This window comes from Bos indicus x Bos taurus, chromosome 14 (assembly GCF_003369695.1).
Source record: "Bos indicus x Bos taurus breed Angus x Brahman F1 hybrid chromosome 14, Bos_hybrid_MaternalHap_v2.0, whole genome shotgun sequence".
Classification (NCBI taxonomy): Eukaryota; Metazoa; Chordata; class Mammalia; order Artiodactyla; family Bovidae; genus Bos; species Bos indicus x Bos taurus.
The window spans coordinates 37,298,938-37,326,627 of NC_040089.1; the positions used below are offsets into that span (position 1 = coordinate 37,298,938).

General features: G+C 36.4%; 1 protein-coding gene across 16 annotated transcripts in view; it reads right to left on the reverse strand.

The window, feature by feature from the left end:
* Positions 1-27,690, reverse strand: part of STAU2 (staufen double-stranded RNA binding protein 2) — a 303,753-nt gene that overhangs the window by 241,799 nt on the left and 34,264 nt on the right. For all 16 annotated transcript variants that reach the window (XM_027561188.1, XM_027561190.1, XM_027561200.1 and 13 more), the window contains 2 exons: positions 21,539-21,698; positions 11,779-11,914 (listed from right to left, as the gene is read on the reverse strand). In XM_027561188.1, coding sequence (XP_027416989.1) covers positions 11,779-11,914; positions 21,539-21,698 — 296 coding nt within the window. The remainder of the gene's footprint in view (positions 1-11,778; positions 11,915-21,538; positions 21,699-27,690) is intronic.

Consider the following 27,690-nt stretch of genomic DNA (forward strand, 5'->3'; position numbering starts at 1 on the left):
ATATTTTCCTACATTTAAGCCTGAGTATATGTTTTTATGCTTTTTAAATTTTCTGGCTGTTCTTTACTATTAAACAGAAATACTGTTGATTTTTTTGTATAAAAATTAATACTGTAATTTTTTGATCTTGTAACCTGTGATCTTGCTGAACTCCTCTATTTCAGTAGCTTTTGTGATTTCTTATAATTTTCTACATATATGATCATGTAATTTGCAGTTTTATTTCTTCTTTTCCAATATTTTCTATTTATTTCTTCTTCTTCCTGTACTTGCTAGAACTCAAGCACAATGTTGAACAGAAGTGAAAATGGTGTGCATCGCTGTCTTGTTCTTTATCTTAAAAAGTATTCAATCTCTCACTACAAAACATGTTAGCTAAAGGTTGTTTAGAGAAGTCCTTTATTAGACTAAGTTCTCTGGCATTCCTAGTTTGATGAGTCTATATCATGAATGATTTCTGACTTTCATCAAATGCTTCTGTGTTTAATAAGGTGCTCATATGGTTTTTCACCTTTATAAATATGGTTAATGCTTTCCTAAGATAAACTCCATTTAATCATGTGTATTGTATGATTTAAATATTACTGAATTTAAATTGCTAATATTTTGTTAAGGGTTTTTCTATCTGTGATGATGAAGGATACTGATCTCAAGTTTTAAGTTTTTTGACTGATTTTGGTACAAGACAACACTGGCCTCATAAAATGAATTGGGAAGTGTTCTTTTCCTCTGTTTTCTGAGATAATGACAGTATTTCCTCCTCAAATGTTGGTAGAAATTATTAGTGAACTCGTTTGCAATTTGAATTTTCTTTCTGGCAAAGTTTCTAAAATAAACTCAACTTCTTTAATAGGGTTTACTGAGATTTTTCTAATTGTCTTTAAGTCAGTTTTGGTCATTTGTGCCTTCTTACAAATTTGCACCTAAGTCAGTCAACTTTTCCTTAAAGAACCAGACAGTAAACACTTTAAGCTTGCAGGGCATATATAAATAGTCTGTCACAACTACTCAACTCTACTGTTACAGTTGCAGCCCAAAACAATATATGAATACATGGACATGGCTATGTTCGAATAAAAGTACAGGCAACGAACCTACAGGTCACAGTTTGCCAACCAATGATCTAAGTGATCAAATCTAGCAACAGTCATTCTTAAGGTTCCCTTATAATTCTTTTGGTATCAGTAGAATTCCCTCTTTTAGTCCTGATATTGGCAGTAATATAAGTTCACAATCTCTCTTTTGTTGGTCTAGCTAGAAATTTATCATGTTATAGATCTTTTCCCAGAATTACTTTTTATTTCATTGATTTCACTGAGATTTTTTTTTCAGTTGTTTATCCGTTTTCAATGTCATCACCTTTTGCTCCTATTTTTCCCATTTCCTTCTCTGTATTTTGATATTTAATGTGCTCTTCTTCCTCCAGTTTCTTATGGTAGAAACCTAAAGCATTAATTCTGGATCTGTTTTTCCTCATGTAAGCATTTAAAAATATACATTCTCCTCCAAGCACAACTTCAGCTGCACCCACATATTTCAATGTTTCATTTTTACCCTAATTTAGTTCAAAATACTTCTCTAGTATTCTTTGTGACTTCTCCTTTGACTAGTGCATTACTTAGAAATGTGTCCTTAAATTTCCAAATATTTACAGAATTTACCAGATATTTTTATGGTATTTCTAACTTTTTCCCTTTGTGGTCAGATGACAGAGTCTGTATCATTTCAAGTCTCTTAAATTTACTGAAAATTGTCTAATAGCACAGCATATCCTGTCTTGCTGAACACTGCATGTGCACTTGGAAATAATGTATATTCTGCTGTTATTGAAGGAGGGTTTCATAACCCTGGATGACAGTGTTAATGAATTCTATCAATGTCTTAGCTTGCGCTGTCCTAGTAACTTACCATTGACTGGGAGGCTTAATCAGGAATTAAATTTCTCTCAGTTGTGGAAAGCCAGATGTCCAAGACCAAGGTGCCAGCATGGCCAGTTTCTGATGAAAGAGCTCTCTTTCTGGCTTGTAGACAGCCAACTTCTTATGTCCTCACATAGGGAGAGGGGCAAAGTGCAGAAAGCCAGCTGTCTGCGGCTGTCCTTATAAGGACACTAATTCCACGCTGAGGGCCCCACCCTCATGATCTATCTAAGCTTAATTACCCTCCAAAGATCCTATCTCCAAATACCATTACTTTGGGGGGTGTGAATCTTGGGAGTACATAATTCAGTCCATAGCAGCAGCAGTACGTATTTCTATTAACTTACTCTAAAGCCTGTTAGTAGGTGCATGTATATTTAGAACTGTTAAGTCTTCTTGATGATTTTACCCTTTTATCACTGATAATTTTATACCTTGTCATATTCCTTGTCCTGAAGTCTACATTATCTGATATAGCCACTCCAGCTTTATTATAATTAATGATTGCACAGAATATCATTTCCCATCCTTTTAACCAATCTACGTCTTTATATTTAAAATTGGTTTCTTTAGATAAAGGTGAACTTACTTACAAAACAGAAACAGACTCACAGACTTAATGAATTTATGGTTACAGGGTGGGGATGAAGGATGGATGGAAGGGATAGTTAAGGAGTTTGGGATGGACATGTATACACTGCTGTATTTTAAATGGATAACCGACAAGGACCTACTATATAGCACAGGGAACTCTTCTCAATGTTATGCGGCAGCCTGAATGGGAGCAGAGTTTGGGGGGAATGGATACATGTATATGTATGGCTGAGCCCCTTCACTGTTCACCTGAAACTCTTACAACATTGTTAATTGGTTATACCTGATAAAAAATTAAAAAAAATTTTTTAATATTTTTAAATAAAGTAGATTTCTTTATACATCATATAGTTATATCTCCTGCTGTCTTATACAATCTGACACTCTAACTTTTAACCAGTATTTTAGACCATTTACATTTAACATAATTATCAATATAACTGTGTTTAGATCTATCACATTGTTCTTTGTTTTCTATTTATGAGTTCATTACTCCTTTTTCTACCTTTTTTCTGCCTTCTTCTAGATTACATTTTATGATCCCATTTTTATCTCCACTATTGTATTCTTAACTATTTTTTGCCCTGCATCAATATACATCTTTAACTCACAACTTCTCTTCATATCATATCAGTTCATATATAATATAAAAACATATCCAGGTTTTCTAGATTTTATAGTGAGAGGGTAAATCTAGTCCCAGTTATTTCATCACAGCCAGAACATAAACCCCCAAAATATTTTTTAATAATTTGATTTTTAATCCTATACTTGGGGAAACAGATGTTGAGAGACCCTCTTCATATTGCACTTTAAAGAAAAAAGCTATATTTCGATTTCATAAAATGAAGAGTGTTGCATCTAGTTTAACTAAGCAATTAGTTTTATTTAAAGGGTTACAATGTACAGTAGTTCCTATTCTTTATTTTTCTTTCAGTTACTAGTTCTTCTTCTTAATTTTAAATAAGACTGCCTAAGATAAGAGCTTCTGACCCAAATAATTCTTCCTTTACCTTTATCTCCCTGGCTCTCTGATTCCTGGCTTCACTGAATTCCAGTTCATTCTCCCTCATTTTTGCTTTGGTAACCTATTCAAATTCTCTTTTCTGGCTTATGAGAGTTTAATCTTTCTTTATTATGGGTTTAGACTTATTTCCCAAAATGAAAAGCATCCCTAATTTAATTAATATAATCCTATATAAAAATATGAGGAAGTACTGAAAGTTTTGTCTTGCAGTCTTTCAGTTCTACATCTATTCTATAAAGTGATATCTTCATAAAAAATACTATTTTTAAAAGAAGTATCATTTTGAAAAGTTCTGACATACATTTCATGAATAAAGCATATGATAAAAGAGAAAGAATATATTCAACAAATCAAGAAATATAATACATAACAGGTAAAATCAGATTTAGAATGAATTTCTGCTTTTTACCACTTCATATTTATTTGAGATGGATGGCATCACCGACTCAATGGACGTGAGTTTGAACAAGTTCCGGGAGCTGATGATGGACAGAGAAGCCTGGCGTGCTGCAGTCCATGGGGTTGCAAAGAGTCGGACATGACTGAGTGACTGAACTGAACTGATTTATTTCACTTATCCAAGAGGCTTTAGAATTATGTACTTAGCTAAATTTTTCCTATTAGGTTGAACTATACGAAACTGTAATATTTACAGGTCAAAGCAAGGTCAAAACTGGCAATTTTATATAATTTAACCTGTCACTAATCAATAAACATAAGCCTTGGAGTATTAACCAAACAGAACTTAAAAAGTGTGTAGGTTGTTTTATCAGTACACAAGCGCCATCTAGTGGCAGAAAGCAAAATTGTAGCTCTGTACTTGTTAATACTACTGCGGCTAAGTCACTTCCCTCCGTCCATGGGATTTTCCAGGCAAGAGTACTGGAGTGGGGTGCCATTGCCTTACAAACATTCAATTTCTCAACTGTTCTACTTTCCAACAGACTTTTGAGAAAGGCATTACAAACTGGTAACACTTAGACTGATTGTTTAAACAGGTTCAAAATACCTAGTAAGCCAACATCACAATAATTAGCAGCTAGTCATCAGCCTATGAACTTTGAAGATGGAGAAGAGGGGACAGTGACTAGATATTTAGGAGGCAGACTTGGGGATTGCACGATAGAGGCCATGAAGGGTGACTTTCACATATGCTGTAATAGTGTTCACAATGAGAGGAGTTGGAGTAGACCTTTGGAGAGAGAAGGAATTCAGTTTTGACTATGTTCAGTTTCAACTGAATATGAGATCCTTATAAAGAGTCCATTTTATCACTCTTTAAAGCCTCAGTGAAGGGTATTAGAAGATCTATCTTTGGCATTGAGGGTTTGTTGGGAGTACATATGGAAAGAGGAGTTTTAGGGTCTAGGGCTTCCATAATATGGAGAAGGCAATGGCACCCCACTCCAGTACTCTTGCCTGGAAAATCCCATGGGCAGAGGAGCCTGGTGGGCTGCAGTCCATGGGGTTGCTCAGAGTCGGACACAACTGAGTGACTTCACTTTCACTTTTCACTTTCATGCATTGGAGAAGGAAATGGCAACCCACTCCAGTGTTCTTGCCTGGAGGATCCCAGGGACAACGGAGCCTGGTGGGCTTCCATCTATGGGGTCGCACAGAGTCAGACACGACTGAAGCAACTTAGCAGCTTCCATAATAGGGATGTGTAATATTATCTTGGATAAAATGGCATTGTTTAGGATACAACCTAAGTTTGAGTGACACGTCTGTTATTCATTCATCTAGTATTTAAGCATCTCTCCTCAAAGAGTTTGGTTATATTGGATTGCTGTTGTTCCATTTAGAACAATTTCATGGCATGCTCCTGTGCCAAGTTCCCCTTGTCATCAGGTGTGCTTGGTATGTTTGTGTCAAGACAGTATTTGGTTGCTTTTGGCTAATGTGTCCAGGTCCTGGTCCAGTCACTGGTAGCTAGGTTAGAAAAGTTGCTTTCTCTTAGCATGTGTAGTATGAGTCACAGCAAGTTAAACTTGTCCCTATAGGCAGATCCAGGTACTGCTTGAGGCTTCATGGTCTCCCGTTTTCCCTGGGAGATAAATCTGTGAGACTTAGAACTTTGTGGACCGCTGTGGCTGTTAGTAGAAATTTGATAGGTGAACCAGATTTTCTGAAGCATCTGAGCTGATTTAATTTCATTATGTTAATTATCAGTAAAACTAGAAATAACTGGATTTTAGGTTATGAAATAGCTTATTAATTACATTTCACTTTCAGGTTCTCATCACATTAAGCCTGAATTACAGCATCCTTGTAATGCATCTTCTCCCTTAAACTTTAAGCCTATCCAAACTATTTCCCATATAGTGCAAAAGCAATTATTTTGAAGACAAATATACAATTATTTTATCTCTCAACTTAAAATCCTTTCAAGGCTCCCAATCAACTCCAGGATAACCTCTAAATCTCTTGGCATGCTGCTTGAGGACATCCAGATTAGCGACCTGCCTGAACTTCAGCCTCTTTATTCCATTCAAACCAAACTGCCTGCATGTCCATGAATAAACTAAACTTCTCAGGATTCCTTGCCCTTGTTCCCAAAATCTAGATTGCTTTTTTAACCTTCTTCAGCTGGCTGATGCCTTATTAACCTCGAAGATTCAGTTCAAGTGTCAATTCCTTCTGTCAATTCAGTTCAAAGCCAATTCCAAGTCAATTGGCTTCTTTAATTCCCCAATCTGAGTGAGGTGCTTACTCTCAACATTTCCATAGCAGTCTATGGAGACATCTATCACTCTGTTAGTTCCTCTTCACTGTCTTCCTCCTCTAGCCAACTATAGTCTACCATATTGTCTTTCACCAAATTATCTACTCTAACACAACATGTGGCAAAGAGTAGTCATTAGATAAATGTTTGCTGAATGAGTGTAATCTTGCAAAAGAGGAAAGTAAGGGAGGTCGAGAGCCTTGCCCAAGATCATACGATTGAAGGCATCAGAACAAGAACTTGAACCAAATATTCTGACTATAATGGAAATAATTTTCCCTCTGCATCTTTGCCTTCAGGGAGCAACTCTATAAAATAACTGTGCTCTGAAGAGCAGTTTGGATGGGACTAAACCCTGTTTCTCTAGGTTGACAAATTCTGGGATGAACAGATTACCTGGAACTTGTCTAAGAGCTATCCACAAACAAAAATGTGTTCCTCCTCTAGTACAAGTCTAAGGGCTATGTGGCCTATGAGGTATAGCAAATGGAAGACAGTGTTTTTGAAAATCAAGTCAAGCAGAAGAAAAATGAGACAAGAGCTAGAAAGAGAGAAAGGGAAAATGAGGGTGAAAGCCCTACAGTTTACCAGGCCTGAAGGTTTCCCCAAGAGACGTCCAGTTACACACAGAGAAATTCCCATGTTCAGCCTATACAGTTTGAGTTGTGGCCCTTTGACTATCTGCATCAGTAGACCAAGGGGCTTTCTGGCCGTTAGCCCTGCAATAAGGCTTTTTTAATCTGTGAATACAAAAAAACTAATCAACTATTTGCAGGAGGCCTGATTTCAGCCATTCTACTCCTTGAGATAATGTAAGTCTTTATTACAAAAATATAAACAAAAGTATAAAATGTTCACCAATCTTACATCTTGTACTGTCATATAAACTTCTGTGTGCATTCAACTTCCTATCTGTCAGTTAACACTACCCCAAATGAGAAAGAAAAAGATATCCTGGATGTATTCATTTTCAAACATCTTGGGTACATTAGAAGGAGACCCAGGTATTTCAGAATTCGAGTTGTATACACCGAGTTTGCTCATGGATAAATCCTCTTCCCTCAATCAACATAAAATGAGGCAGGCTCGGGGAGGGAGACCTTTTCATGAGCTCCTGTTTAGGCCTTTGAATAAGTTCAAGTGAGAAACCTAACCAGAAAAGAATTTAAAACAAAAAAGGCATGAGTAATATCTAATTATTAAATAATATTATTTTAAACAGAAAATGAAAAGATCTTTTCAAAACTCCCTCTAAATGACACCTGTCTCTTTGACTTCTTAACTTTTCAGAACCTGCCTTAGTAAAAAGCTACCAATTCATCTGGAGTCTGACAAGGAGAAGAGCGTCTCCTCTGATCTTTGGTTCCAAATTCCCTGTCACACACACAGGTGTTGTCACCTGCAAATTAAGATCATATATGAAACCATAATGTTAACAGCCTAATAAGTAATGGGTAGGTTTGCCCTTTTGTGAGCAGAGTGTTTAGGTTGAAACATGGTTTGGTTGTTTACCAGTACTTCCTTATTTTCTTTTTACCCTTTTTATGATCTGCAGAAAATTCTAAAGACTCTTCAAAAATCTGAAGGAAGAGTCCACTTGATCCATTAAATGGGAACCGCCTAAGGCATAATCGTTTGGAGAAGTCGTTAAAAAATTCTCACAGCCTCATGACAACCATGGAATCAGACCTTGAAACCAGAAATTGCCAAGAACGGAAAAATGACAATGTTCTTAAGGTAGTGCTAGTGGTAAAGAACCGGCCTGGCAAGGTGGGAGACATAAGAAACGGAGCTTCGATCCCTAGATCGGGAAGAATCCCCTGAAGACGGGCACAGCAACCCACTCCAGTATCCTTACCTGGAAAAATCCCATGGACAGAGGAGCCTGGAAGGCTACAATCCATAGGATCGCAGTCAGACATGACTGAAGCAACTTAGCACAAATGCAGGCACTCACTTAATAGAAAATCTAAAACGGGGGAAAAAATCAAACCAAACCACCTGTCTGCAATGCAGGAGGCCTGCGTTCGATTCCTGGGTCCGGAAGATCCCTTGGAGAAGAAAATGGCAACCCACTCCAGTATTCTTGCCTGGAGAACTCCATGGAGAGAGGAGCCTGGCAGGCCACAGTCCATGGGGTCACAAGAGTCAGACACAACTTAGCAACTAAACCATCAGCAAACCACCTGACTCCTGTCACATCCTCACAGCCCCACTCCTCTCCTCCAGGCCCAGGGCGGTCCAGCCACACTAGCCTCCTGGGGGCGGCATCGAGGCACCAGGCTTTGTGCTGCTTTTTCTTCTGCCTCAAAGTTCTCCCCTCTCTCTTAGCATTGACACTGCTTATTCCCTCTGCTCCTAGGCCTTGATCAAAATAGTCACCTCACCTAAGACAGAAATTACTGTCTGATTTTTTCATTGCTTTAGCACTAGACTGCTTTCATTTAAAAGTAGTAAGTTCACTAATCAAAAACTTCACTTCAAATAAAGGACTACAGATATCAAAATACATTAAGCTTTAAATATAATATTCTCTTGAATATTCATTATAGTACATTAAAAGAAAAGTATCTTATAAGTATAAAATTGACAAGGTGTTCCTATCTCAGGTGATCAAACCTATCTGTTGTGCTCAAGTAGGCAAGTAATTGTATTTATATTCGGTAACCTCAGACTGATGAGAAAGGCAAGGGTATGTAACAGAAAAAAGGGAAGCAAAGCAACCATAAGAGAAATGGTATATCTCTCGTGCTTCCCATGCAGCGTGGACACCAAGTTGAGGGCTGGTAAGCCTGGCAGTGTATGCTCCAGTAAGACAGAAGAGGATAAGAATCGAACCACATCCAAAGGAGACAAGGAGAGCTAAGAGCTTACTCCAAAAGGGCAAGAGGAAGATGGTCAATACTCTCCCACAGCATTACCTGAGGGGAAAAGACGGACTACAAGTCACCAACTGCAGGTTTCAGCAGGGCAGACAAGAGAGGAATCAGCTACTTGGTGGACAAGAGACATCACACCACAAAGACCACATGAGCCAGCACTAAGAGGGGGTTGGGGGGAGAGGCACCCTCCCTTCTCACCAGGACAATAAAGTAACCCCCCCAGACACACTGGAGAGGAAAGATAAAGAGGCGGACGTTTTTCTTAGAGAACTTGAACAACAATATTTAAATGAGCCATTTATTATTTGAGTAAGACTGAATCGTGAATGGTAATTTTTCCACTACCAAGCAAGACACCAAAAAGTATTAGATTATCTATTGATTAAACAAATAACTTGTCCTATCTGAACGGTAATAATTTGTCAGCAAATACACAAAATGCTTTTAAAAGCAACAGCATCCCAACACTAAAAGGAATGATAATCATGTGACTGGAGAGAGGTTATAAGCTAACACTACAATGGCACCCATACTGCAATATAAATGCATCGAATCAGTGTTCTCTATACCTTAAGCTTACACAACGTTGCACGTCAATTATGCCTCAATTTAAAAAAAAATTTTAAGCATCAACAAATGTCTGATCAAACATGAGAAATAATTTCTTAAGCATAGAAGCAGTGGGAGAAATCACACCAAAAATTTTATAGATTATGCCATATAACATTTAAAACTGGAGTACATTAAAAAACAAAACTAAAAAAGCCATTTTTAAAAAACAGGAAAATCAAACAAATATTCTTAATGCTAATATCCTCAACACACAAACATCTGAAGACAGATTAAGCAATGCAATCAAAATTAGCCAATTAAAATGGACAAGTAACTAATAAATATTTATTTAAAAAACTGTTGAGCATAACAGGTTATCAATAAAACCAAAAAATATACCACTTTTTAACTATCAGGACTATGTTTTAAGCTCAATGTTGTCAGAATAGTATGAAATACACTATAAGAAATTAGTATAAACTTCAATGTAATTGGGTAATATATTATTCTTTTTATTTTTTTTTTAATTTTATTTTATTTTTAAACTTTACAATATTGTATTGGTTTTATATTACTCTTTTTAACCCAATACTCCCCTTATAGTAATCTATCTTAAGGAAATAATCAATGATATAAACAAAAACTTGCATATAAAGATTTTTTACTGAAACATTATTTATAATTGTCCAAAAATAGGGGGAGGAACAATCTAGATGATCAAAAACAGGTGTTTTTTAATATACTTATCATTAAGTATATTAATGATAAGTATATTAAAGTCTTGTAAACAAGTCTTGTTTACACTTTACTAAATTCTTGTAAAGTATACCTCAACCATATGAATATAGCCATCAAAACTGTTTTTCAAAGGTTAAAGATATGAAAAATGATACCTCTATTAAGTGAAAAGAAGGTGTAATACTCCACGTTCAAAATGAACAAATGATGATATATTCATACAAAGAACATTATTCAGCAATTAAAAAAACGGTAGAACCTAGGTATAAGCAACATGGATGAATCCCAAAAATCAAAAACTAAAAACAAACAAAACAAGAAAACCATTATATGAAGTGAAAAAAGCCAGACACAAAGAATAAAAGCTGTAGGAGTCTATGTAAGTTCAAGGACAGGCAAAACTAGTCTACGGAGATAGAAGAGTGGTTATTACTTCTAGGAGGAAGAATACCAAGTGCAAATAGGTATGAGGAAACTCTCAGGGGGATGGAAATGTTCTGGAGCTTGACAGGTGATGATCACATGAGGACACACAGATGTGAAAGGCCATCAAATAAACTATAAATACATAGGTCCATAAATAAAACAATAAAGTCATCAAGATGTACATTTAAGACTCGTGCATTTTACTGTTCCTATATTATACTTCCATAAACTAAGACAGAATTGCATATAAAGGATAATTTATATTTGGTTAAATATATTTGTGTGAAAAGAACAAGAAGAATGTAAAGCACATCAAAATATTACAGGTCTTTAATTCTAGGTTTGCAAATTATCTGTATTTTTTTACTTTCTGCATTTTCCACATTCTCTACAATGAGCCATATGACTTTTATAAATAATCAGGAAAAAATAAAAACCCTTAGATTTTTTACAGAATTCTGCCACATGTGCAAAAGAAAATTCTGTTACACTTAAAACTATCCCAAAATTATTCCATGTGCAGAAACACTTAGTAAATCCTCCTAATAACTTTCCTGTAAGTTATAAACAGTCATGTTTGCAATGTATTCAGACAAATTAAGCAAAGTACTAATTAAGCTAAAAGCATGTGCTTGCTGAAAAAATGAGCAAGACAACTGAAAATTCCACAGCACACTGTGGAACAACTTTAAAACGTGGTCCTGCCTGCAGCAAACGTAGGGCTTTCATGAGCTCCTGTAAAAGTTATTTTTTTTAATGTATTACTTTTTTCTTTATAAGCCCGATATATCTATATTCCATGAAAAATACCCCAAGTGAACTTTCTTTACAACAAAAATACCTTTTGAGTTTCAGAAACTTTGATAATATGCATAAAATAATAAATAAGAACAAAACCAAAGAAGACATACAAACCTCTGATTGTACATGCCCCGAAAGTTGTAATTAGCTCTATAATTGGGGAAAGGCTTTGGGTCTAATGGCCTGTAGATGGCAGGCTCTCCCCTTTTCATAGCAAGACCATTCAGTTCCACAGTTGGAGTGATACTACCTGTTTAAAAGAAATATTAAAGGCACAGAAATGAAATATTTCCATAATAAATCATCAAGTGTATGTTTATTTTACATATAACTAGCACAGAGGAGTGGATGGCCCCTTGTCTGATTTGTCTAAGGAGGCGCATAAACAAGCTGCATAAACAGGAAAGTCATTTCTAATGAAATCTCTTCAGGGTTTTTGCAACATTTTCTGTACAGTAATGGCCAAAAATTGAACTTTACAGTTACACTATTTCAAAAGAAGAGAAACAAACATTCATAAATCGCTTAGTTTGTACGTCATAAAAACCGTTGAACTTGACAGTTACTTCCTCCAGAAAGCTTATGATTTTTAATCATTAAAACCATTATCATCTGAATATTTTTATTTATATTTTGGTAATCAAGCAACTAAAATTAGCAAAAAATACAGGGTTATCAGTAATTCTTGCACTTATCTAGTGAAAATAAATTTTTTCTACAACAATAGGAAAAAATAGTACATAAAACAATGCCCTGTGAATAATCTTTAAAGATACTGAAGCATTTATGGATGAAGTGACATATCTGAGATTTATTTCAAAACAATTCAGAGGACAGAGAGATGAGAAGATGGGACGTGTAGGTAACTGTTGCACCTGACGACAAGTACAGAGATATTCACTATCTTACTCTTTCTACTTTTACAAAAGTTTGAAAAATACCATAATAATTCACAAATAATGTACAACTATTACGTCAACTTTAAGCAGCAAAAAAGGTTATTTAGTTAAAAATATATACATATATGTTCCACATGTTGTTGTTCAGTCACTAAGTCATGTCCAACTCTTTGCAACCCCATGGGCTGCAGCACACATTATAACAAACTACAAAAATGAACCTAAAGCCTTAATAGAAAGTAAAATGTATTTCCAGTCTAATTCTGTATTATTTCATTTGAATTATGCCTTTTGCAGGCTCCCCTATAGCTCAGCTGGTAAAGAATCTGCCTGCAATGCAGGAGACCCTGGTTCGATTCCTGGGTCACGAAGTACCCCTGGAGAAGGGACAGGCTACCCACTCCAGTATTCTTGGGCTTCCCTGGTGGCTCAGACAATAAAGAATCCACCTGCAATGCAGGAGACCTGGGTTCGGAAGATGCCCTGGAGGAGGGCATAGCAACCCATTCCAGTGGACTGGAGCCTGGAGGGCTACAGTCCATGGGGTCGCACAGAGTCGGACACAACTGAGCAACCTGAGCATAACATAGCATGCCTTCTGCATCACAGATTTAAGACTCCATTCATCACTAACAAAAATGGGTCCACTTATTGCAGAAGAGAAACTGGGGCACAGTATCAGCTAAGGGGTGGTAGAGCCTGACATAAACGCACAACTGGCAGCCAGGCCGAAAGCAAGCCACCAAGAGTCATGAGCTGCTAATTTTATGTCTCATTTCTAAGGAATTCACATGAAATCGCTGAAGAGTATAATAAGAACAGGATCTAAGAAAAAAGAATAAAGGAGGTGGGAGGACAAAGGAGGAGGCAGAAAAAGAAAAAGGATAAGAAAAAGTTAACATATTAAATAAGTCCAATTAGTCCAAACCCAAATTTAATGCACACACTCAGAGCAGAGGAAGAGTATGTCAAGCACAAAGGGATTCTCTTCTCCTTGTTTCTTACAGTATTTTACCAAGGTATAAGTAAAATACACAAATCTTGAGCATACAGCTCCATGAAATATTATCTATGTACACACGCATATAACCACCGCTCAGATTAAGATCTGAACATTTCCATCACCCAGAAATACCCAGTCAAAACCCACCTCCCCACCTTACCTGTTCTGACTTCTGCCATCATAGATTAGTTTTGCCTGTTTTTCAAATCTGAATGTGTATTAGTTTGTCTTGTTTCTTTCCTTCAAAATAAGGCTTTGTTGAATATCACTATTTCAGACTTTGTCACTGAATAATATTCTGCTCAGTTTATCTAACCTGCTATTGATGGAGTATTTGGGTTGTTTTCAGTTTGAGGCTATTAAGTATAAAACCACTTCAAACATTTTTCAAGAAGCCTCTTGGCAGATACATACACTCTTTTTAGCTGGGTATACATCTAGTAGTGAAACGGCTACATCACAGAGTAGGCTTATGTTTAACTTCATTAGAAACTGCCGAACAGTCTTCCAAAGATGTTTTAACCCCCAAGAGCCATGAACGCCTTTAGAAGTTTAGACTTTTCTTATTTCAGAAAGATTTGTTTAATAATTAACAGACTAATCACTTGTATGATTTATGTCATTATGAATTCTTTGCAACAATCACACAGACACAAACAGCATAAAGTTCAAAGGGGAAAAATAGAAAAAAAAAAAAAAAAGAAGAACCAGCAGCTTGAAAGACCTCATCCTTTAAGTGTGACCATGAACAGAAAACTAATGTCTTTGAAAATGATCAGTGAAATGATTTTAACACACTGGCAGGATACAGCATGTCTGCCACCCACACCAAAATTATATTTTAAACTTGGTAAAAGTACTGTATTCATATTATTTAAATAAAGAAATAATCCCATGTAAATTCCTCACTTGAAAGTAAGGCTACAGTACATTATCTTCACAGAAATGCTAGAAACTGGTGGTGTGAAGGAGAGGAGGAAAGAAACAGAAAAGCACAAACCATACGGAAAAGGTCCCAATTCCTTTAGAGCGAGGGACTCCATCTGTTTCCTACAGAACAAGACTGACATTTCTACACGAGAACACCTTTTGATATTGGATTGGCCAAAAATTTTGTTCAGGTTTTTCCATACGATGTTATGAGAGAACTCAAACTTTTTGGCCAGCCCAATACTTACACAGTAACGCTGTCACAGAAAACATTTAAATAATCGAACTATGTGCTGCCTCCAGGAACTGCTAAGTAGTACCATGGTTTTCAACATGTGTGGGTTAAGACCCAAGTTGCATAAAGATGACCATTACATAGAAATCCTCATATATTTTATGGCTATAAAGTTAACATTGCAAACACATCATCAGTTTTTAGTGGTTTTTAGATACATCAAAGGAAATTTCTACATTTACTGATGACAAACGTAAAAAGACTGATTAATTAAATATACAGAAGTACATAACAACAATTGCGGATTCCTGTTATGAGACAGATTTAAAAAAGATGCCACAACTAGTTCTCAAGGAGCAACATATTGCTAACATTTAAAGAAACAACTTTGTAGGAAGTTAGAAAAGTCCCTGGAACATATAACAGTAGTCACTCAATAAATATTTGCTGAAAGAATGAACTGATTAGTCAGTCAATCAGGGCTCCTAAAAAAATGACTGTAACCAGGGAAAAGAAAATGCAAGATGACCTAGAGACAACTTCTACTGCCAGAAAGCAATGCCCAAAGGATGAGGAGGAACTATCTGAAGGACACAGGAGTCAACCTGAGGGGCCATACCACTGGCCAAGCCTGGGACAATTTGAGCATCAAAATAAATAATGATAATAATAAATAAATATTTATTTATTCAGGAAGCAACCTGAGCTTCCCAGGTTGCTCAGTGATAAATACCAGAATCTGCCTGCCCATGCAGGAGACACAGGTTCAATCCCTGGGTTGGGAAGATCCCCTTGCCTGAGGAAATGGCAACCTGTGTCAGTATTCTTGCATGGAAAATCCCATGGACAGAGGAGCTTGGCGGACTACAGTCCATAGAGTCACAAAGAGTGTAACATGACTGGATGACTGAGCATGTGACCACACACACATATACACATATCATAAGCCTGTAGGTAAAACAGGAATCCAAGAATCGATAGTGATATAAACAAACAAAAAAATGAGGGGGATGAGAAAGCTCTTGGGTAGAATTCCAACTAACTAATAAATCAAAAAAGAATACGGAATTAAAAATCACCCTTTGGCAACCTTCAGAGTAGTCACTGATTCAGACAAGAATCATCAATGGATGCCAAAGCTGGTAGGTGAATGAAAGTTTGATAAGGAAAAGAATGTTTACATAGTCTCAAAGTATCTCCTCAGAAAATACTTATTAATTATACTGTTTAATAATAAAACATACTAAAAAAAAAAGAAAAAAAAATAATAAAACATACTTATTAATTAACTTTACAAAACAGAAGCCTGGCTGACACACTCTCCACCAAGAAACCAACGTCATCACTAATGGGACATTTCAACATCCTGGATCTCCAGACATGAAACACTGAGATGACCCCAGGTCACTTCTGTGATGTTTGTGCTAAAAATGCGTAAGTCATGAGGAAACACCAGACAAATTCAAGTGAGGAGCATTCTACATACAGTGTGTGGAAATGTAAAGGTCATAAAAGGAAGACTGAGGAACTGTTCCAGTTCCATTCACGTAAGTGGAATGGAGAGACACAGTAGGCCAGTGATCCTGATGAGATGCTGCTCCTATAAAGGACGGTATTGGGGTCATCACTGAAAAGTGAGGAGAGTCTGTGGGCTGGTGGTTTGTGGGAGTCGAGTCTGGTGATACCAGATTGATGCCAGCATCCTGAGTGGACAGTCTCTGTGCACTTAGGGAATAAGGGATAATGGGACACCATGTCCATAACTTATTCGCAATTGGTTTGGCAATGTTAATCATTTCTGGGTGATGGTTACCTGAGAGCTCTATGTACTCTTTCTATAAAGTGTGTGTGTGTATATAAAAGAAATTATTTATTTAAAAAAGTTTAAAAAAAAGAGGAAGAAGAAAGCAAATACTTCTTAGATACACTCCTCATTAACTGGCAGATTACCTATGCAGTACTAAATTTAACTCCTCTCTTGGATGTAATTACTATTTAAGGCCCATCTACTTCCTATGAAGTCAGGCCTGGATCTCCCCTCTTCTGCAGTGCAGAGAAGAATGGAGTGAATTGATTACCTTTTTAGTAAATAATGCTAACTGAATGTTTATGTATTAAAAGGGAGAAAAAAATCTTGAACCCTACCTCAGCTCATACATAAACCTCAATTCCTGACAAACTTAGATCTAAATTTAGAAGATGAAATAATAAAACTTATAATAATAATAATATTTATATAAATAATAATTATTATTTATCAGTATAATAAGCTTTATAATAATAAAAATAATATGAGGTCATCTTCACAAGTTTGTGGGAGACAAAGGTGTCTTAAATAGCACACAAAAAACCACTACCATTCTAGCAATTCCCCTTTGAGTATTTATCTCCCCAAAATAAAAAACTTGAAAGTATATTAATATGTGCACTCTCATGTTCACGGAAGCAAGCTAAGTGTCCGCTGATGGATGGATGGACAATGAAGAGGTGATACACATGAACAAGAGACTATTAATCAGCAATTTAAAAAAAAGTTGCCATTTGTGACAATAGGATGGCTCTTGAAGGCATTTTGCTAAGTGAAATAAGTCAGATAGAGAAAGACAAATTCCACATGACCTCACTTATATGTGGCGTCTAAAAGAAAGAAAACACACAAAAACAACACCAGAATTCACAGATACAGAGAACAGACTGATGGGTTGCCAGAGGTGGGAGATGGAGGTGGGTAAAGGGGTCAAAAGATACAGACTTCCAGTTATAAAGCAAACAAATCAAGAGGACGCAATGACAGCATGGTGACTACAGTCATACTGTAATTTATATTTGAAAGCAGCTAAGAAAGGTAGATCTAAAGGCTTCTCATCGCAAGAAAAAAACATAACTATGGGGACGGATGTTAATGAGACACTGTGACGATCATTTCGCAACATATACAAATATCAAATCATTGTGTTGTGCAGCTGAAACTAATATAAACCTATGTTCAATTACACTTCAATTTTTTAAAAAGCATTTAGAAAGATGATAACAATAACCCTGTGTACAAGACAGCAAAAGTGACGCTGATGTATGGAACAGTCTTATGGACTCTGTGGGAGAGGGAGAGGGTGGGAAGATTTGGGAGAATGGCATTGAAACATGTAAAATATCATGTATGAAACGAGATGCCAGTCCAGGTTCAATGCACGATACTGGATGCTTGGGGCTAGAGCACTGAGACGACCCAGAGGGATGGTATGGGGAAGGAGGAGGGAGGAGGGTTCAGGATGGGGAGCACATGTATACCTGTGATGGATTCATTTTGATATTTGCAAAACTAATACAATTATGTAAAGTTTAAAATAAAATAAAATTTAAAAAAAATAAAAATAAAAAAATAAAAAGCACTATCCATAAGGGGAAAGACTAATATATTACACTTCATTAATATAAAAATCTGTTTACTAAAATGTACCATTAGGAATACAGAAAGATATCTGCCATACACATATCTGACAAAGGATATTAATCCAGAATATCTAAGAAACCTGTAAGTCAATAAAAGAACTGAAAAGAAATAAACAACCTGCCAATGCAGGTTTTTAACAGGAAAAATATATCAACCTCAGAGAAGATCCTATTGCCAACAGGCATATGTAAAGATGTTCAGTTTAATTACTAGGGAAATGCAAATTAAAATCACAATGAAATACTACTATATCCCCAGAAGAATAGGCAGAAATTTTGAAAGCTGAGCATGCCCTTTGTGGACAAGGACATGGGAAAGTCGCATATACTGCTAGAGGGAGGAAAATGTGTCAGGTTGAACATTATGTATAATGCTGAACACATACATAACCTACTTAGCTACACCCCCAAAAGAAATGTATACATCCAAAAATGTTCATAGCATTGTTGTTGTTTAATCACTAAGTTGTGTCCGACTCTTTGCGACCCCATGGACTGTAGCCCACCAGGCTCCTCTGCCCATGGGATTCTCCAGGCAAGAATACTGGCGTGGGTTGCCATTTCCTTCTCCAGTTCACAGCACAGGAGTCTTATCTCTAACAGCCCCAAACTGGAAACAACCCAAATGTCTACCACCAGTATAATAAATACATAAATCGTGGTATAGCCATGCAGTGGGATATTACATAGCAAAAAAATACTATACTGTTAACAACACAGATGAATCTCACACACATGACACTGAAAAAAATAAGCTATGACAGAAGACTCTGGCGGACGATTCCAACAAGCAGGCACAACAAATCTAGGATGACAGGACGCAGAACAGCGGTTCCCTTTGGAGTTGTTTAACCTAGTTAACTAGAAGGGCTTTAACCCCTATGAGAGAGGCTTCTGAGGCTCTGGGAAACCCTGCAAAGCATTCACAGTGCAAAATCCCATCAAGGCTCCACAACCATAGTTTGTGCACTTGCAGATACATAGTTATATTTATTTTAAAATTTTACCTCAGCAACAAATAAATGTATAAAATGTCATACAAAAAAAAAAATTCAGTTAAAAAAACTAATTTACCCCCCCAAAATCTACTCATTCTGTCAGCTCAGTTCAACGTTCAATGGTGGGAATATTTCCACTGGCCTTCACACTCTCCTGTTCCCTTGCTCTGACTCCTCTGCTCGCTGGTCTCCTGCTATAGCCCCTGGGAGTGGACCTGAACCGAAGCTCCGCACACAGCTGCTCGTGCTTCACAGCCTCTGCCCCAGGGGGCAGGTCCACAGGCCTGGCTTCCACCAGTGGATCAGTAACACTTGTCCTTCTGCCCATTCCATGAACATGAGTTTCTTCTCTTTCTCTTCACCCATCAACTATGGCTGTGGTTTCCTAACTGATTTAGCTTCTAGTATCTTCCACCTTCCATACATATGTCAAACTCAACATGAGCAACTAAATTGCTCTTTTGAACACATCATCCACCTGCTGGTAAAAATTAATCCCCGAATAGAGATAACATTTATTTCCTAAAGCTGCATTCCAGTCCATCACTATCTGCTTTCTAACTACATCTCTAGTCTTATCTCTTATTAGCCACTTAACTGCTGCTGCTGCTAAGTCGCTTCAGTCGTGTCCGACTCTGTGCGACCCCATAGACAGCAGCCCACCAGGCTTCCCCGTCTCTGGGATTCTCCAGGCAAGAATACTGGAGTGGGTTGCCATTTCCTTCTCCAATACATGAAAGTGAAGTCACTCAGTCGTGTCCAACTCCTAGCAACCCCACGGACTGCAGCCTACCAGGCTCCTCTGTCCATGGGATTTTCCACACAAGAGTACTGGAGTAGATTGCCATTGTCTTCTCCGAGCCACTTAGCTACTCTACTTAAAAATCATCTACAGGGGGAGGGGAGAAAAAAATCATCTATAAAGAAAATATTTTTTTGCCAAACCCACAGTCCAGATTCCTATTCCAAGGAGTTTCCTCAGTATTCCCGTAGCCTGGAATACCCTTTCCTCTGCCCTACGCCTGCCTGCTCTCTATTCAAGACCTATACCTCACCTCAACCACCTCAGTACATGTGTATCATTACCTATAATACTGAAATCTGCTATTACCCACTTGGTACTTAATCTTTACCACTGGGTTACATGTTTTATGTAAATAACTAAAACCCTTACAGAAAAGAACAATGGTTTTATTTTACATCTCTCAGATGTATTAAAACAAATGCTTAATAAATAGAATTAGTAGTATGGTGCTAATGATCAACCAGTAATCTGAACAGAGTTTGAAAGTTAAATATAGCCTCTACCTAGCTTTAAGCTAAAAGAGTCTTTTTTTAAATTTTAACAGTATTTTGGCTTATTTACCCATACTTAACAAATACTGGAATAAGCTGAACATATGTAAAAGGACTACCATTAGGAAGGTCACGAAGTTCTGAAAAGAGCAGTCCTTGAAAAAGGAGACTGTCTACAGAGCACATGCCACATGGGAAAGAAGTGCTGACCTGATTATGAGTATGAGCATGTGGACTCTAACTAAACAGCCTATGGAGTCAGTGTTGGCAGGCAAAATGTCTTTTTTCACTCCATCACAAAAATACCTAAAGCAACACTGGTCAGAAGGTAACCACTTGCATTAGTAAGTTAACAGATGAGTAAATGGCATAACGCTGGTACTAAATTTACAGAACTTTATTAATTTGATGCTATCAATTCATGCATGGTGTCCAATACAGGTTTGTTCTTCCCAATAGATAACTGGACATATAATGCTGCTGGTACTGCATGCAATCGACTTTTTAAAGTTGATGCATGGAACAACTTTTTAAAATTATTCTTAGGAGCTTAAAACTAGAACTCTCATTTTCTTAGAATATTATACACAGGAGGTTTTACTGGATTTGTGGGTTTCTTAACAAACTTCATATGAATGTTTTTAAATGTAAATGGCAACCATCTCTACATGAGCAAACAAAATAGTAAGATGCTTAGGACTAATTTTATAATTTTCTATTAAACTAAAATATAGACTATTTTAATTAATAATTATATGTTATATACTTAGAAAGAGAAATTGATGACTTCTATCTTTGCTTTAGAAAAAAACCTCAGTCCTGTTTTCATGTCTTTGTATCCAAATGCCTTTTTGTCACATTTAAAAAGTAAATAATACACCTTTAGAGTAGCCATTAAAGCAGAATTTTAAAATAACTCCAATTACATTCTTCATTCTCTCATCTTCAGTTACTATACTGCTGTCTGAATACCCATTGACTATGCAACAGGCCTGCATGAAGGAAAATACAAGAACAGCACATGCAGAGGACAAGAACACAAGGAACCAAGTCAGGGCCATACCTGGGTTATTATTAACATTGCTCTTGGGTGGCTTCTGAACTGGTTTGGGGAGCGTGGATTCCGTCAAAGCTTTGTTAGCGACGGCTTGCTGGGCCTTCTTTATACTGCTCCCTTCGGATTCCCATGTCTGCTCCCCAAGACTCAGTTGCACTGAGAACATCTTGGAAAAACATAAAGAGACCAGGAAAACATTGAAATTTTTCAGGAAATAAAATGTGCTGTCTGAGAGAAAAACAGACACACCACAGAATCAAAATGTTAGAGCTAGGGTTGAGTTTATAGGTCATTTGTAACAAAAATCTTATTCTCTCTAGTGAAAGAATGTTAAGAGGTCGAATTCTGTTCTATCCAGAGGCTTAGAAAGGCAGCTCTAAGTGTACATTTTTGGTAGACTATATCAAGAAGAAAGAGCTTCCCTAAATGGAATCATATTGTTAATGCCATTCAAATAGTCCTCAAAAAAAGTAGAATAAGAACAAAGAATAAGAGAAATTGTAAGAGAATCCAAAAGAACCTGTCTCTATAACTGTCACAAAAACTAATTACTTAAACTTTATACTTAACACAATTTAGTCAATGAGTCGGGAAATCCTAGAAACTCTCAATCCTCCACAATCAACCTTTAGCCAGTCACCAAATCCAATCAGTTTTAACTTCATAAATATTTCTCAAATCTCCTTCCTTTCTTTGCCAGGAACTCTGCTGCACTGGCTACAGTCTTTCATCATCTTAGCTTGGATGTAATAATCTCCCATCTGATTGCTGCTAATGCTATCTTTCTAAAACTCAAATCCCATTGCATCACCCAGAACACCACCAGCTTGAAAACCTTCAACTGCCCCCAGTGCTGCAAGCCACAAAGGAGTGACCTGTCCATCTTCACTTCACACACACCCCTCCCCTTGCACATCCTAACACTCCATCTACACCGTATTTCCACATGGGCTCAAACACCTCTAAAATTTAGGATCAAGTTACAGTATACACACACAATCTGCTGTTTGCCTCTCTAGATAGCCCACTGCTCTGTAGGAATACAAGGTAAGAACCTCAAAATGCTTATTAATTATTTAGAAATAAATGTGAATTTACAGGAAAGAGAGCAGGTAGAAGATACCTTTAAAAACCAAGTGTTTAGAATTAGCATCATCAATAATCATACAAATGAACATCACACGCCTCCCGACGGGATCCAATGAGAAATATGTAGCATTCTTGGCCAAAAATGCTTACTGTGAATCTAATCATAGGAAAACAATCAGACAGATCTGTATTATGGTGTATTCTCTAAGAAACTGACTGAAACTCTTCAAAATGTCCATGTTATGAAAGAAGAAAGACAGAAGAATGCAAAGGGGCTGTCCTAGATGAAAGGATGCTAAAGAGATATAGAAGGTCACAATAAGCTATCAATAAGCTATTGATCAGACTTGTACTAGAAAGAAAAAAAGTACAAAGCATATTTAGAGAACAACCAGGGGAAACCAGGGAAATTTGACTATAGACTATATAATAAATAATGTCTTCAGTTACAGTTTTCAATTAATTGAGTGATGATAGTATTATGGTTATGAAGAAGAATGTCTTTGGTCTCACAAGACAGATATACAAGTATTCAGGATAAAAATGTCATGATAGTCGGAATTTATTTTCAAACTGTTCAAGGAAAGAGTATATATATTTCTATACAGAAGGAGCAAGGAAAGAGATAAATGTAGCAATGTACTGAATAAATTAATGACTAGTAAATATGAAAGATTCATTATTATACTGCTCTTTCAATTTTTCTCACAGATTTTCAATTCTTCTCACAGATTTTCAATTTTTTTCATAGATTTTCAATTTTTCAAAATATACAGCTGAAAATATTTACAATCATTTGAAATTCAAAATATATACATATCTTTTAAAAGTAATTTTTCTTTTGATTCAGTGTAAAATTTTTATCTAAAACATATTTTAAATATTTGCCCAATTTTAAAATGATTTCTCAGTGACTAGGTCTTTTGGTTTTCAAATTATATAGTATGTAACAGAGAACTCTGCCACAAAGGATATATTCTCTCTCCCATTTCTTCCAAATCAGCTCATCCTCCAGAATGTTTCATCCATTTTTCTTTCATTAATTCAGGTTCAAAACCTCAATAGCTCCTTTGTTTATCCTTGTCTTCTTAAGATTTATTTCGCAACACTTCAAAACTGTTCCCTGACATTTCTTTTGTCACCACCTTAGTCTAAGGCCCTATAAACTCAGGTTTCCTGCCTCCTAACCTTCGAGATGTCACCACTTTTCCAGTTCACAAGCCAAACACCTTTGAATGGTCCTCCTTGTCTGCTCCATTTCTCTCTACATTCTCCCCTGCATCCAACTGATTCAATTTCAAAAACACTTCTCGTATCTGGCCTTTATCTGTATTCTCAGTTAAGAGTATCAATGTAACTCTCTCCTAAATTACTACAAGACCACCCTAACACCATTTCTTTCACATAAGACTTTCCCATCAAACTGTCCCTCTTGGGAATTCCCTGGCCATCCAGTGGTTAGGACTTGGTGCTTTCACTGCCAGGGCCTGGGTGCAGTCCCTGGTTGGGAAACTAAGATCCAGAAAGCCATGCCATCATCAACATGAACATGCTATAAAATGCAAATGTATCCAAGTCAATTCTCTGCTTTCTGAGACCTCTTAAGAATTCCACTATGCTGCACCTAAAAACAATGCAACATTATACATGAACTACATCTCAAAAGAAAAACAAACCAAAAAAAAAACCTGGAGAGGAAAAAAAAGTCCCACTATAATAAACATTTAGTAGCAATTTTGAGTAGGAGTCCTGGGACATACTGCTTATGAGCTTAAGTCACAGATCCACCATTTACTATGTGTCACAGTAAGGAAGTTATTTACTCTTTCCATTTGTCTTCTTACTTCTTTAGTGAAATCAGGGTAATAACCACAGAATGGTTATGAAAGTTAAAATGGTGTAAATACCCCCATTTTAAATGTAGAGACTGTCAAACTGGATAAGAAAACAAAATCCAACTACATGCTTCTTACAGGCAATGCACTTCAACTATAAAGACACATGGTTTAAAAGCAATGGGATAGAAAAAATATATCATGATAACATAAATTAATGAAAAGTCAGAATGGTTATAATAATATTAAGCAAAGTAGATTTCAGAGCAAAGACTACTACCGATAATAACAAAGGTCACTTCATAATGACAAAGGCGCCAACTAATCAAGAAGAGGACTAAAGATTCTAAACACTTGGGCAATGCGTTCATATATACAAGGGAATATTACTCAGCCATAAAAAGGAATGAAACAGTGTCATTTGCAGAGACATGGATACACCTAGAGATGGTCATACAGAATGAAATAAGTCAGAGAGAGAAAAACAAATACTGTATAATATCACTAATATGTGGAATCTAAAAAAATGGTACAAATGAACTTATCTGCAAAGCAGAAATAGAGACAAAGATGTAGAGAACAAACTTACAGATACCAAGGCGGGAAAGGGAGAATGGAATGAACTGGGAGACTGGAACTGACATATATACACCACTAGGTATAAAACAGGTAACTAATGAGAACCTACGGTACAGCACAGGGAGCTCTCCTCAATGTTTGTGGTGACTAAATGGGAAGTCTACATAAAGAGGGGACATATGTGTAGTTGATTCACTTTGCTGTACAGCAGATATTAACAGAACATTGCAAAGAATTATACTCCAATAAAAATTAATTAAAAAAAAAAAAACACTCGGGCAACTAACAACACGGCTTCAAGATACATGAAGCAAAAATGAACAGAATTCCAAAGAGAAATAAAGAATCCACAATTAAAGTCAAAGACTCAATATCCCCTCTCAATAATTGATATAACAATGACAGCAGACAATCAGGTGGAACAGAACAGAGCTGAACAACACTATCAACCAGTATAAACTGACTGCAATGTCTTTAAAACACTCTACCCAAAAGGGGCAAATATACATTTGTCCTCAACTTCTCACAAAATATTTACCAAGACAGACAATATTCTGGACTATAAAATAACTCACAACAAATTCTAAGGATTCAAGTGATGTAAAGTATATTCTCTGACCACAATGGAATTAAATTAGAAACTAATAACAGAAAGATCTCTAGAAATCTCCAAATATTTAGAAAATAAATAACACATTCCTAAATAAATAACACATTTCTAAATAACCCATGGAGAAAAGAAGAAATCAAAGAGGAAAACAGAAAGTATTTTAATCTGAATGCAAATGAAAATACTGTATCTCAAAAGATGATGCTATTAAAAATACTAAAGGGAAATTTCCAGCACTACATACCTACACCACAAAAGAAGTGAAGTCTCAAGTTAACTTCAGTTTTAATCTGAAGAAACTAGAAAAAGAGTAAATCGAAGCTGAGGTAAACAAGGAAAAAAGTAATAAAGGTAAAAGCAAACATAAGAAAATAAAAAATAGGAAAAAAATGGAGAAAAACCCAAAAAACCAAAAGCTGGTACTTTGCTAAGATCAATAAAATTTGTAAACCTCTATGAGAAAAAAGAGAGAAGACACAAATTACCAGCATCAGGAATGAGAGAGGACATCACTGCAGATTCTCACAATATTAAAAAGACAACAGGGGAATATTTAACTTTATGCCAATAAACTCAACAGCCTAAGTTTTTAAAGGCCACTGTTATGAAAGCTCATTCAAGAAGAAACAGGCAACGTGAATAGCCTTATATTAATACATGTTAAAGGAACTGAATCTGTAGTTTAAAACTTTCCTACAAAGAAAATTCCAGGCCCAGATTATTTGGATATAAAGTCTACCAAACGTTTAAGGAAGAAATAATGCCAATTTATAAAAACTCTTCCCAAAACCTGAATCAGAAGGAACACCTCTTGATTTACGTTATGAAGTTTGCATAACTTTGACAATGAAACCACAATAAGATACTACCAGGGAAAACAAAACAAAACTACACACCACACAAAACATAAAAGTCCTTATCAAAATTCCATTAACAAATGGAATCCACCAATACAGAAATCAGATAATACTTTATAACCAAGCATTTCACTCCACAAAGACAAGGACTGATTGTACATCTGAGAGTCAAACAATGTAATTCACAATAATAAGAGATTAAGAACAGCAAGGTCATATGACCATCAGAATCAATGTAGAAGAACCATAAGACAAAAACCAATATTAATTCATGTTAAAACTCTCAGCAAAAAAAATAAAAGTAGTGAAGAATTTCCTCAATCTAATTAAAGACATCTATAGAAAAAGCTACATTTAACATCACAATTAATGAGGGAAAACTGAATGACTAAGTCACGAACAAGTTAGAGATGTCTGTGCTGATCACTTTTATTCAACATTGCACTGCAAGTTCTAGCCAATGCAATTGAGCAAGAGAAATAAATAAAAGGCAATCAGGTTGGGAAATAAGATTTAAAACTGTCACAAATAGCTTGTGGGACACACAGCAGGATCTTAAAAAAAAAAAAGTCTACTAAAACTAATAAGTGAGTTTAGCAAGACTGCAAGATGCTGGATCAATATAGAAAAATCAGTGTATTTTTGAAGCAGATTCACAGAAAGAACAGACTAGTGGTTCTGGGGTAGGGGTAAAAGAGGGGAAATGCAGGGATGGGGGAATGGAAGGTACAAACTACTGATCATACAACAGACTTAACGCTGTGCTGTACAAATGGGGAATAGAGCCAACATTGTGTAATAACTATGAATGGAAAGTAACCTTTAAAAAATACATAAAAGGGCTTCCCTGGTAGCTCAGTGGTTAAAAATCCACCTACCAATATTAAGAGGCATGGGTCTGATCTCTGGTCCAGGAAGATTCCACATGCCGTGCAACAACTAAGCCCGTGCACCACAACTATTAAGCCTGTGCTCTAGAGCCTGGGAATACCAACTACTGAGCCCCGCGCCCTAGAGCCAGTGCTCCGCAAGCAGCAGCAGCCACGCAATGAGAAGCCCGTGACCACAACCAGAGACGAGGCCCCACTAACTGCAACTAAAGAAAAGCCTGCACAGCAACGAAGGCCTAGCATACCCAAAAATAAATATATTAATTTTTAATTACATAAAAAATTTATAAAAAGAATT